Raw genomic sequence first — 14,352 nt, 5'->3', positions numbered from 1 at the left:
GAATTGGTCCATTTTGTAGATCTGTATCATCAGCTTCCTGAGCAACCTTTATAAAAATGGATTATGAGAATAACTAATTTAGGGGCAGTATCTTTGGTTTCAAATGCCGCAGAATGGAAGAGCATGTCTGGGTTGATGCAGGACCCAAAGCTCACTGCTGAACAACTGCACACGAGTGTATATAATCCAGACATTGGAGGTTATTCCCGAGGGAACAGCAAGCCTGGTGGACTGAATAAAAGCCACTGTAAGATCTGTTTACCCTGAGAAGGGAGACTGCCAGACTCTACATGTAAATGCCAAGTGCAACACCCCAAATTATGCAGCTGATATATTTCATGTGTAAGCCATGTGGGATTGGCTTTATGATAACTGGGATATTCATGCACTGAATGTGCCCATTAACCAGGCCATGGTACATGCTGTTGTCAAAGGGGCCTGTTTTGCTGGGCACTGCATATGCAAACCAAAAGACAGTTCCAAAGCCTGGTCAAATTTCCTGTCTAAGCTTTACTTCAAGGTCTTACAGATGCTAATAGGAACATTAGGTTAATTAACAAAATGATGAAGGGTAGAGGGGAAGAGTCAAAGGACTCATCTTGGGAAGGTAGAAAAAAAATTTTTTTTTTTTTTTTGAGACAGAGTTTCGCTCTTGTTACCCAGGCTGGAGTGCAATGGCGCGATCTCGGCTCACCGCAACCTCCGCCTCCTGGGTTCAGGCAATTCTCCTGCCTCAGCCTCCTGAGTAGCTGGGATTACAGGCATGCGCCACCATGCCCAGCTAATTTTTATATTTTTAGTAGAGACGGGGTTTCACCATGTTGACCAGGATGGTCTCGATCTCTTTGACCTCGTGATCCACCCACCTCGGCCTCCCAAAGTGCTGGGATTACAGGCGTGAGCCATTGCGCCCGGCCCGAAAGTAGAAATTTTTAAATGGTTTGTAAAGAAAACATTGATAGGAGTGAAAGTTAGAGGAAGAAGAAGCAGGAGAGCCATGGGACTCATCCCAGCAGGATGGAAATATTTAGGTAGTTATTAAAAAATGGAATGAATAAAATAGAAATTGATGGGGTTAAAACAAAGGTCTTAATACAACACTGTTGAAGACTGAGTGGACCAAGAGGACCACTGGCTGATCTCCCAACATTTAAGGACCCAAACCAGTTTGCTATATTTCCCCTAGTATGGAAAACTTTTAAAGACAAGAAGATAAAGATTAAAATGAGAAATCCCACCTAGAATTACCTGTTAGACTGGTTAATCAAGGTAACAACTGACAGAAAGGGCAGGGTCTCCTGGCAGAACTCCAGGCTGGGGACCCAAGCCTTCTGCATAAGAAAAGGTAAAATGGTCTGGGGATGAAGTGACTAGAACATAAAAGTGTAAGTGTGGTTAGGATTATGAAAGCTGGCATCTTTGAACATACTTCACATGAAGTGGTTTTATTTCTTTTACCTGATTGTATTATGGGAAGAGACACTGTTATCTTACTGGGAAATATTCCCCCTACCCAGTACTATAAAACAAACTATGTAAATCCTTTGAGTAGTATTAATGGAACATGCTAAAACTGGAACCAGTTAAGACTGCCCAGACCCACATAGTGCAGAATAGAAGCTGAAGAGCTGGTGGGAACAAATTCTCCATTTGATAGCCCTCTGTGGAGGACTTCCTGGGGCTATTAGCAAAGGTTCGTGAGCCTCCCAGCAACGACTACTGGGACTCTGAACTAGAGAATTTCCACTTGAAGGGCATTTACTTCCTTGTCACAGGACATTAACTGAGGCTACCCCTATGACTGAAGGACATAAAGTTATCTTGATGAAACCCCCTTTGCAAAGATTATGACAGTGAGAGAAATCTAGCATGGCTGACTCCATCTTGCTTCTAGTCTCACAGGCTGGCTGTCTTCATTCATTCCTTGGCATAGATCAAGTTAATCATGGCAGGAATTTAGTTTATAGTTTAACTTGGAAGCAAGTATGCTAAAGTTCTCTCCCTAAAACTAATCTCCTCCTTGCTCAGGGACTAAAAACTAATGAAAGACCATAAGATCAGGATCATGGGAGGGGCCTGAACTGTGCTAGAGTGTATTTTTTATCATCCCTTACTGCTCAAAAGTCATGTGGCTAGAGGTCACAAGATTTGACACTTCCCCAATTGCTCCTATAGATAGCATTACTACTAGAGAACCTAAGATTGGTCATTTGAGATGTTTTTCAGATTTTTGCATTCTGGCAGCCAACTGACCCCACTCAAGACCCATGAGTCATTACTCAATCAGTCCCGTGGTCCCCAACCAGAGGCAGATTCAGTGTACAAGGCCCATTTTCCACATCTCTGTGACTTTATCCCCAACCAATCAGCAGTAACCATTCCCTAGACCCCTGCCCACCCAATTATCCATAAAAACCCTAGTCTCTAAGTTCTCAGTGAGACTACTTTAAGTAATAACTCCAGTCCCTCCACCTGGCCAGTCTTGCATTAATTAAACTCTTTCTTTATTGCAGTATTATAGTCTCAGTGAAATGGTTCTATCTGTGCAGCAGGCAGAAAGAACCCATCGGGCAATTACATTTATACAAATGCCCATGCTGTTTTAGATGATGTCAGAGAAACACTCCAGTAAGGGAGGCAATGTCCAAAAGAGTTCCATAATAAAACAGAAATTATTTATTTGGGATTGTACTACCTGGGAAATGTGAGGAGGAGATCCTCACAAACAGAGGGCCTCTTTTCCCCTAAAACTGACTCTGGAACTATGTGAGGAGCCACTGGATTCTACAGTACCCTGTAAGCAGCTCTTGACTGACCAACTAAGAGCTACTTGATTTGAGAATGGCAATTCCATGGTAAATGAATATCATCCTGTTTGGAAGTCTGCTACTTTGACCAAAGGAGGTAAAAACAAATCATCTCGGTGGGGTGTACTGCATGCATTTTTATAACAGTAATGGAAGAATTGAACAGCAGTACAAACACCTGTGTTTGGGATTTTACTAACTCATAGGCAGGGACCAATCACCTGCCCATACAGTCAGGCAAGAGGGCAATGGATACTTGGCCTACTAAAAGGATGCCTATATGAAGCACAGCCCCATGGAAATTTGAGGGGTGCATTAAAGTAGAACAAGTCAAATGTCAATCAGAAGAGCCCCTTTCCAGGTTTGGAAGGTGACTGAAATTAACAAGCAGATATCCCTGTGTACTTCCTGGAGGTGGTCACCTGGATCCATGAAATTAGTGGATATAGGAGTATGACAGCAGGCAGAGATGGGCTGAATCTAGACATGTTCCTTTTGCATCCTCTCAGGCACAAAATACCAATAAGAACTGTTCTGTACATCAGCAAAAAAGATAGAGACCAATGATAGTTATGGGGCAGATTCCCTGTTGCCAAGGCCCTAAACAAAGCTGGCAATACAGGAACTGAGGCAAGTAGCCCTAGGGGGCTACAGCTGGGTCCTGACAGAAATAGACACTGACTCTGGCATGGGTTTTCCTTACCCAATGGAACATGCAAATACTCTGAGTAACATTTAAAAAACAACAGAAGATACTGCATGGATCTGCATAGCCAATTGTCATTTCTTCAGACCAAGGAACGCACTATACAGCCCATAATGTCCAACAATGGGCAGAGAGACAGGTGCCTCAGAGTCATTGTTTGAAAGGTAAGTAGAACAGGTAATTAAAACACTGGAAACATAAAAGGCTGGCTTACATGCCTTCATGAGTGTGTGCTCATGCTCAGCATGAGTGGGACTAAAGGACTCTGCCCACTAGATGTTCCTGTTTCTCTGGTTGATCTGGAGAAGATGGGGTGAGGGGGACGCTGGTATGATATGCAAATCTTGCCAAGGGAGGAGTACATTGGTGTAATGACCTTTTTTTTTTCCTTCCTCAAATCAGTTCACTAAAACCTTTTCTCTCCCTCCTACTTGATGTAGTGGTCCTAGGACCAGGCCTGCAGCTACCAGTGCTGGAAGCAGGCTGATTTCTAAGCAAAAAAACCATAACTATGTTTTTAAACCTTATGTCAACATTCCTTAGGGCCTGATGTGACTGGGTTGCTCCTTCACCCCATTTAGTAAAACTGGGTCTAAGAGTGAATGCAGCTATATTGCTTGGTGGTAAAAATAACCCACTGGCTCTGCACCTACATAACTTTACCCTATTTGCATGGGAGTGGACTGAGAAGGAAGTACCTGCTAGACTAGCATTGCTGCCTGCAATCTAAACCAGCAAGGTAGTGATTCCAGTGTCTCTTCCAAAGGTGAAAACATTTGGGTATTAATAGAGAGAGAAATAATAGCTGAGGGAGGAATGAATAATGGGTCATAAACTGAGGGAAATCTAACACTACATTAACACCTTGAAAGACACTCAGAGAAACAGATGACATTGTGTCTCAGCTCAATTATAAGATATACCTAAAAAGGTAAAGCTATTTGTTTGACAACACTGCTCCTGCTTTTGGAACCTGACAAGATTGAAGAGAAGCCTGCAAACCTGAGTGGACTCACGTTGGGAAACATTAATATAATGGACTAGACTAGTTATGAATGATGGTATGAGACTCTAGTGTGGCAATATCTTTTTGAATTATATGTTTCTTTTGATGTAAAGTATCTGAAGATCAAGGGTGGACAGTCATATTATGAAATATATATATATATTTGGTTTTTATTACCCATTTCCTGGCATACCAATCCTAAAATCTTTGGAACTTCCAAAGTGCTATTTTTTTGTATGCTAATGTTGATCAACATCTTCAAGATGGGGCTGGTCACCAGAAAGAGACAGTCATGATTAGAGGATTGGGACTTTTAGTCCCACCCCCCCGCCAATCTCCTAAGGGGAAAGGAGCTAAAAGTCAAGCTGATCACCAATGGTCAGTGGTTTAATCAATCATGGCTACATAATGAAGCCTTCATAAATTCCAAGAGAACAGGCTTCAGAGAGCTTTAGGATGGCTGAACATGTGGAGGTTCCTGGAGGGCATGGAAGCTCTGCACCTCTTCCCTCATACCTTACCCTACACGTCTCTTCATCTATGTCTTTGTAATATCCTTTACAATAAGCTGGTAAATGTGAGACAGTGTTTCCCTGAGTTCTGTGAGCCACTCTAGCAAATTAAATGACCCACAGAGTGGCTTGTAAAAACCCCAACTTGAAGCTCATCAGTCAGAAGTTCTGGAGGCCTGGACTTACAACTGGTGTCTGGGGTATGGGGTAGTAGGGCAGTCTTAGGGACTGGGCCCTCAACCTGTGGGAACTGGCACTATATCCAGGTAGACAGTGTTAGAATTGAATTAGAGGACACCTATTTGGTGTCCACTGCAGAAGTGACTGATTGCTTGGCGGGAGGAGGAATCTCCCTGCTCCATACTTTTGGTCACAGAAGTTGCCTTCTGTGTTGATGATTATTGCAGTGAGAGAGCAGAGGGGAAAAATAGCTCAGTTTATCATAAACAACTAATAAGGGAAATGCAAATCAAAACTCACACCCACTAAAATGGCAACTATCAAAAACAAAACAAAACAACCCAGAAAATAACAGGGTTAACAAGGATGTGGAAAAACTGGAAACGTTGTTCATTTCTGGTATGAAGGTAAAATGGAACGACCTCCATTGCAAAAACAGTGTGATGGTTCCTCAAAAAGTTACAAATAGAATTATCGTATGACCTAGTCATTCAATTTCTGGGTACATACCCACAACCCTATGCTGATGGAGTGCCCATCAACAGATGACTGCATAAGCAAAATATGGTATACCCATATTGTATCCATGGAATGTTGTTCAGCCTTAAATAGGAAGGAAATTCTGCAATATGCTACAACATGGATTAATTTTGAGGACATTATGCTAAGTGAGATGAGCAAGTCACACACAAAAAAAACAAAAGTACTGTATGATTCCATTTATATGAGGTACTTAGGGTAGTCAAAATCATACAGGCAAAAAACAGAATAATGGTTGCCAGGAAATGGGGGAGGGTATATACTTATTGTTTAATGGATATAGAGTTTCAGTTTTACAAAATGAAAAGAGTTATGGAGATGGCTATACAACATTACGAATGTATTTAGCACTACTAAACTGTACACTTAAAAATGGTTATGAGGGTAAATTTTATGCTGTGTGTATTTTACCACAATAAAAAAAAAGAAAGAAAGAAAAAGAAACATATTGTGGATGAACCAGATGGTGATTTAAAAAAGTGTCACATAATTTTAGAGTGTTTTTCCATCAACTCTATTGAAAAATAGACCTTTCCTTTTCTTAGTATTTTGATAATCTATACTCAGAGAAGACTAGCAGCAGTTGTGGAATGAGTTTGTATTCCTCCAAAATTTATCATATGTTGAAATCTAATCCTTAATATGAAGGTATTCAGAGGTGGGACGTTTGGGGGGTGATCAGATCACAAGGGTGGAGACCTCATAAATGAGATTTGTGCCCTTCTAAGAAGAGGCCACAGAACTAGCTTGCTCTCTTTCCACCGTCTGAGGATATGAGAAGTCAGCAGTCTACAACCCAGAAGAGAGCCCTCAGCAGAACCTAACCATGCTGGCACCCTGATCTCAGGCTTCCAGCCTCCAAACTATGATAAATAATCATCAAAACAAAACAAAACAGGAGGTGGCTGGCAAGATGGCCGAACAGGAATAGCTCTGGTCTGCAACTCCCAGCGAGATCAATACAGAAGGTGGGTGATTTCTGCACTTCCAACTGAGGTACTTGGCTCATCTCACTGAGACTGGTTAGGCCATGTGTGCACCCCATGGAGGGCGAGCCGAAGCACGCACGGTGGGGCATTGCCTCACCTGAGAAGCACAAGGGTTTAGTGAACTCTCTCCCCTAACCAAGGGAAGCCATGAAGGGTTGTGCCTTGAGGGATGGTACATTCTGGCTCAGATACTACGCTTTTCCTACAGTCTTCACAATCCACAGACCACGAGATTCCCTTGGGTGCCTACACCACCAGAGCCCTGGGTGTCAAGCACAAAACTAGGTGGCCGTTTGGGCAGACACCAAGCTTACTGTAGGAGTTTTTTTTTTACATACCCCAGTGGTGCCTGGAAAGCCAGCAAGACAGAACCATTCACTCCCCCGGAAAGATGACTAAAGCCAGGGAGCCAAGAGGTCTAGCTCAGTGGATCCCAACCCCAAAAAGCCCAGCAAGCTAAGATCCACTGGCTGGAAATTCTCTCTGCCAGCACAGCAGTCTGAAGTTGATTCACAATAGCAAAGACTTGGAACCAACCCAAATGCCCATCAATGATAGACTGGATAAAGGAAATGTGGCACATATACACCATGGAATACTATGCAGCCATAAAAGTGGTTGAGTTCATGCTCTTTGCAGAGACTGAAGCTGGAAACCATCATTCTCAGCAAACTAACACAGGAACAGAAAACCAAACACCACATTTTTTCACTCATAAGTGGGAGGTGAAGAATGAGAACACATGGACTCAGGGAGGGGAACATCACACAATGGGGCCTGTCAGGGGGTGGGGAGCTAGCGGAGAGATAGCATTAGGAGGAATACCTAATGTAGATGACAGGTTGATAGGTTCAGTAAACCACCATGGCATGTGTGTACCTAAGTAACAAACCTGCATGTTCTGCACGTGTATCCCAGAACTTAAAGTATAATAGTAATACAAAAAATATGACCAATGTTATTGGAAAATGCCAGATAAAACAAACAAAAATCCATTCTGGCAATCTGTATCTTTTAGGTGAAGCATTTAATCTAGTTATATTTAAGGTTAATTTTGATATGTGAGGCTTTGTTCCTGTTGTACTGTTGTCTTCTAGAATAAATTCATTCTTTTTCTCTGTCTTTATGTTATCATGTTTTGATGAAAATTTGTCACATTTCCATTTAATTCCATTCTCTGTGTTTTATAAGACCTGTGAGTTTTATATTTTCATGTGTTTCGGTGATGGTAAGTATCAACCTTTTGTTTCCATGTTTAAGAGCCTTCTGAGAACTGCCTGTAGGGCCAGTCTAGTGGTGACAAATTCCCTCAAAATTTCCTTGTCTGGGAAAGACTATTTCTCCTTTATCTGTAAGGCTTATTCTGGCAGGATATAAAATTCTTGGCTCAGAGTTTTTTTTGTTTGTTTTCTTTTTAGCACAATGGCCAAAATGCCATCTCACACTTTTTGGTCTATAAGGTTTCTTTCTGCTCTTGCTAATTTTAAAAATTCTTTCTTTCACTTGAATTTAAACATTCTGAATATTATATGCCATGTGAAGTCCTTTTTGCAGTGTATTTAAGTGAAGATCACCAGATCTCCTGCATTTAAATATCTAACTCTTTTGCTAGATTTGGGATATTTTCATCACTCATTTCCTTCAGTAGGCTTTCTAAACTTTTTGATCTCTTTTCCCCCTCAAAAATACTGGTAATTCATAAGTGTGGTCATTTTGTGTAGTCCAAGACATCTTGAGGGCTGTTTTCATTCTTTTTTTCCTTATTTTTGTCTGACTAGATTATTTCAAAGGCCTGTCTTCAAGTTTTGAAATTCCTCCGTCTGCTTGATCTAGTCTATTATTGAAGCTTTCAAATGCATTTTGTATTTCCTTCAGTGAATTTTCAGTTCCAGAATTTGATTGGTTTTTTTAAAGATATCAATCTCCCTGGTAAATTTCTCATTCATATCTTGAATTGATTTTCTTATTTGTATTGGTTTTCAGGTTTCTCTTGTACCTCATTGAGGTTCTTTAAAATCAATATTTTGCATTTTTAATGCTATTTCAAGGAATTCTTTCTGATTGGGATCTGTTCCTAGAAATTGCTCTAGTCCTTTGGTGGTATGATATTTTCTTGTTTTTTCATGTTTCCTGTTTCCTTCCATTGCATATCTGGTATTGTTTGTTCCAGTTTTTAAGAATTGCTTTTGTAGGACAGAATATTTTTCCTGAAGATAAATGTACGTTGTTGGTTAAGTAAGACACCTTGGCTTTGATTTTTGGTGCTGTTGTAGTGTGGTCTTCAAGTGACATTTTCAGTAGTACATAAGGTCAGTGGTATGTGTAATTTCCTCAGTGGCTTAGGGTATGGTGATTAGCTGAAGCTGTGAAGTTAGGCTGGGGATTTGGATGCCAACTGAGTCAGTCTTTGGACCCCAGAGGTGGCAGCGGCAGGGTGAATATGCCTGCTTTTAGGTTGTAAGCAGCTTATGCTGGCTGCAGTGTTAGAGGATCCAGAAAGGCTGATTCTTGGGCCTCCAGGAGAATTGCTTAGAAGCTAGTAATGAGAGCAGTGGTCTAGGTATGTGGAAAAGTTCTCAGCCCTCTTGATGTGAGTGATGGCAGTAGTGGTGGTGGAGCAACCCACTGAGACCCAAGAGGTCCATGTTGGTGTTGCTGGTAGCTGCAATGGGTTGAGTATGCTAGTCCTCAGTTCCATAGCTGCCCAGAGCAGGGCAGTGGGAACTGTCCTAAGTATCCATTATGGCATTCCTGGAGGTGGCTGTTCTCTGCTTTTGTGCTCATGGTGTGCCTGGGGTTTACTGAGACTCTTGGATCTGTGGGTTTACAGTTTTCATTAAATTTGAAAAACATTTAAATATTTATGTGCCCCTTCTCTTTGGAGATTTCAATTGCATATATTCAAGGCCAACTGAAATTGTCTCACAGCTCAGTAATGCTGTTAATTTTCTAAAATTATTTTTTAACTTTGTGTTTCACTTTGGATAGTTATTACTGCTATGTCTTCAAGTTCACTGATACTTTCTTCTGAAATGTCTAATTTACTATTAAACCCATCCAGTGGTTTTTTTTTTACCTCAGAAAATGTAGTTTTCATCTCTAGAGGTATGATTTCAACTTATTTAAGACTAAGAGACATTCCATGTCTCTTTTTTGAACATATGGAACAGAGGTAAAATAACTATTTAATAGTAACAGCTTATTAACTTCTAGTTCTAACCTTGCATAAATTCTGATGCCATTTCAATAAGCTAATTTTATTCACTTCTTTATTTTCCTGCTGCTTTATATGCCTGGTAACTTTTGATTGGATGGTAGACATTATGAATTTTACTTTATCAGATGCTGGTTATTTTTGTATTTCTTAAGTCTTCTTGAGTTTTGTTCTCAGACATAGGTTATTACTTGGAACCAGTTTCATCTTCTTGCATCTGGCTTTTCAGATATGTTAGGCAGGACTAGAAAAGTGCTTAGTCTACGGTTAACTATTAACTAGCCCTGCTGTTGAGGCAAGACAATACCTTGTTGAATAAGGGGTTTTCCAGCCTGGTTAGTGGGAATGGGTAGTATACTCAGGCCTATGTGAGTGTCAGGCACCACTCCCTCTAGTCTGGCTGGGTCTTTCCCTAGCACTGAGTAGTTTCCTCACATGTATGCACTGATCAATATTCTACTGAATACTTAAGGGGACTCTCCACATATCTCCAGGGTTCCCTTCCTGTACAGTTCTCTGCTCTCTGGTACTCTGTCCTGCAAACTCTAACAGCCTTGGTCTCCTGAGACTCCCAGCTCCATCTCTTCAACCAAAAGAGTCTGTCAGGTTCCATCTGGTGCTCCCTCCCTATGCAGTACTTTGAACTCTCTTAAGGTGGTCAGCGGTGGCAGTCACAGAACTCACCTCATTTGCTTCATGTTTCTTTTGGATCATTTTCCTTTGCACCTAATATTCAGTGTCATAAGAACCTTTGTTTTCTATATTTTGTTTTCTAAATTTTATCTAGAGGGTTGGTTCAGCTAAAAGAGTAAACCCCATCCCTGTTACTTCATCTTGGCCAGAAAAAGTACTCATCTAGTTTTTGTGTATGAATATACATAGAATTTAAAGTCATTTAAGATGAGAATGACTCCTTACCTTATTAACGTATCATCATCCACAATGACTAACCATGCTGTTTTGTCCTGGCTACGATTCAGAAATCTTTCCAAAATGGCAAATGTCTTTCCGCAATGACCTAGAAAAGTCAAGAAGAAAACTTACGATGTATTATTTTCTACAAAATATATAGAATTCATTAATTTCTTTTTAGTTTTCAAGTGTTGTAAGAGCTTACATGTCAACATGCACCTTAAAAGTTCAAAATTTTTAAAAATAGCCTTCTCTAATTTTCATAGACACATTGAACCAGTATGAACTTTAGAGATAATCAAATCCAAGCTGTTCATTTCACATGTGAGGAAATGGAGACCTAGAGGGATTAGTGGAATTACACTGTCACACAGATAATTTGAGACAGAGATGGAATTAGTATCTTCAGTCCAAACAAGAAAATTTTAAGACTCACAGCAATGATAGATGCCCACCATCTTTTCTTAGATACGCTTATTCTAAAGGAGCTGTTAGAAGCCCAAGCAACACTGCCACAGGGAAACCACAGTGCAAAGGTGGAAGCTTATGCCTTCATTTATTTATTTTGTAAATATTTACTACCACTAAGTTTCTAACATGCCAGTTACTGTGGCAGGTACTAGGATATGCACTAATGATACAGTGTTGAGTAAGACAGAGTAACAGTCCTTCAGACACCAACAGATAAATTACAATGCTTTAATGGACCAAAATTTTGCTAGGACCAAAATAAAATTCTCGGAAAGAGTAGTCAAACTGATAAACAGGAATATGACCCTCATTTTAATCAAGTATTTGGTGACACAGTGGAGAACAAACTAATATTAACTTCTATTAATGACTTTAAACCACTCAATTTGACCTTTATTTTCTTTACTCTTGATCTCTTTATTCATTTTTAACCATTACAATATGCATGTTTGAAAGCCATCTCAAATTCCTTTTAGAATATAAATATAAACAATAATAAGGTCAGATTAGAAATGAAGAAATCAAATAAGGAATGCATAAGTAAATACATGATTATTAAACCCAATCTAAAATAGTTTTTCCAAATCAAACAGCAACAGAGAGACTCAGAAACACACTTAACCTTGTAGGAAGAATTGGTAACGACAGAAATGGCATATATCTGATTCTGCATTGTACTATATTAATGAAGGAATTATGGATGACACTAACATAAAATAATCAAGATACATTACTGTATAGAACAAGAAAATCAGTTTGCTACTCCTATTTTACTCGTAAAAGGACATGGGGAACAAAAAAACTCAAGAAAAAAGGGTGGCAAGAATATTGAATAAAACTTTAGATGAATAAAGAATATCTGAAGATGAGGTGACCAAATTTATACTTCCATTTTTTGAAATAATTTTTTAAAATTTTTATAGCTTTAAGGAATATAAGTGCAGTTTTGTAACATGGATATATTGCACAGTGGTGAAGTCCGGGCTTTGGGTGAAGCCATCACTCGAACCGTGTCTATCGTACCCAGTGGGTAATTTCTCATCCCTCATCCTCCTCTGCTCTCCCACCTTTTTGAGTCTCCAATGTCTACCATTCCACTCTATAAGTCCTAAAAAGTATTTTTAATTAGAAAGCCTGCAATTTGAAGAGAAAAGCAGGTTTATTTCCAACAATTTACTAATTAAAATCTTAACATATAGAACAGAGTTTATTCTACATATAACTGGTGTAGAATGTGGTTAGGTGGTACTCATAGGTACTATAACATGTGAACTAGACTATAAGACTGACAAGGATAGAAGCTTTGTGTGGAAATATGATAAATTAACTTTAAACACCCCATTATGGCCACAAAGAATTATGAAGGTATGAAAAATCTATTGTTAAACTCTATTGTAACCATCACATGCTCAAGTATAGGATATAACCTACTAAAAACTTGCAACACTTTGTACTATAAAGCCCTTAGTTTCAAAGAACCAATCTATATTTGTGAGGAAAGAAGGAAAAAAACTACTATGAGGCAAAAATTATAGCATTTATAAAACATTTCACTTTTATCCTAACCTAATTTACTATATTTACAGAATGGGGATATTTAATAAGGACAGTAGTAGGAATTATGGACTCACCTCTCTCTGTGTTAGGAATTCCCAAATCCACAGTAGGGATGGAACTTTCCGTATAGTCACTGTAGTATTCAATAAGACTTGTCTGGCTCTCCCAAGTCTGTTTAACAATAGGTACTGAAAAAATTACAAAGGTGACAATCACTGGCACAGTTATACAGGGAAGCTTGAAAACTCAAAACAGCAGTATAATCACCTACAAGGGAAGAGAAACATTACTTGTCGTTCTTCAGGTGTTCCAAGAGTTGCTTGCTTCCAACCCTTAGGAATGCCAAAGTTGATGACTAAAACCCTCTTTTTGAAGCAGGTTTCCCTAAGTACAGTATTTCTCATTCCTGTGATAAACACACTTACTTCCATATAACGATAAATTTTCTGGTTTGATTATGCTATTGTGTTTACATTAATGTTAACTAATTTTTCTCTTACCATGTTCCATGGTAAGAGAAAATCCATCCCTCTTACCATGGAGTATGGGAAGACCTTTGCAAACTATGCACCTTCCCGCCCAAAGATTCTAACAGAACTACCCAACCGTACAAAGGACATGACCTTGCCAAATGAGAATCACTGCATATGATAACTGATATTATGATGTTGTACTTCTGAAAAATATGGAAGAAATAAGATTCAAAACTACTACAGACTTTAAAACTCTATCATTAGCAGCTACATTGCTTTAACACAATAAACACAACAGAAAGCTGTCCTGGTTTTCTGCATTTTCGGTTTGGATGCTCAAAGATAGCTCTGTCTGCATGCCTGACATACAGAGTTACCATTACTTTATATTAATTCACCTGATCAAGTAATTATTTTCTTCTATACTTAAGAAACAAATTCTAGGTATCTCTGAATTTTAAAAAGTGGTTTCTTGTTTTTTCAATGGAAAAAAAATTTTAATTTTATATCCTGTTAAGAATCAAAACTCTGATGAACCAAATCTTAACTTTTGAGAAACTTTATCAGAACATGTATCTTTCCCCTATTCCCAACTGAAATCAAAATATATGCAAAAACTGACATTCCAATGTAAAATTTAAGTGTTTAGTAAGTAAGCAAATTCTGAGTCCAGCGCAAGACAGCCCTTATGTAGAAAATTCAAAAGTGCACCATTTTATAATCTCTCATTCATTGGCTTAAAGAAAAAAAAAAGCTGAGTTCCGCACATCTGCTAAAATGATTACCAAATTGCCAGTTAAATATTATTTTTATATATTAAAATTTTTCTGCAGCCATAGAAAAGCAGACAGTTCTAAAGGTTTCTACATGTGAAAACGGTCAAAGATTAAATAGATAGGGCTATGGGAGGGGAAAAAAAAAAAAAGAAAAAAGAGATTTAAAAAATTTCACTGTTTTACTTCCAAATTTCAGCACAACAAAAATG

At 39.1% G+C, this 14,352-nt stretch overlaps 1 protein-coding gene across 3 annotated transcripts in view; it reads right to left on the bottom strand.

Moving 5' to 3' along the window:
* Positions 1 to 14,352, bottom strand: part of B3GLCT (beta 3-glucosyltransferase) — a 112,405-nt gene that overhangs the window by 21,492 nt on the left and 76,561 nt on the right. For all 3 annotated transcript variants that reach the window (XM_032294421.1, XM_032294423.1, XM_032294424.1), the window contains 2 exons: positions 12,969 to 13,082; positions 10,873 to 10,972 (listed from right to left, as the gene is read on the bottom strand). In XM_032294421.1, the coding sequence (XP_032150312.1) occupies positions 10,873 to 10,972; positions 12,969 to 13,082 (214 nt within the window). The remainder of the gene's footprint in view (positions 1 to 10,872; positions 10,973 to 12,968; positions 13,083 to 14,352) is intronic.

This window comes from Sapajus apella, unplaced genomic scaffold (assembly GCF_009761245.1).
Source record: "Sapajus apella isolate SASKATOON/1434 unplaced genomic scaffold, GSC_monkey_1.0 scaffold32, whole genome shotgun sequence".
Classification (NCBI taxonomy): Eukaryota; Metazoa; Chordata; class Mammalia; order Primates; family Cebidae; genus Sapajus; species Sapajus apella.
The sequence above is the reverse complement of the archived record's forward strand: the minus strand, read 5'-3'. Positions and strand labels throughout refer to the sequence as shown.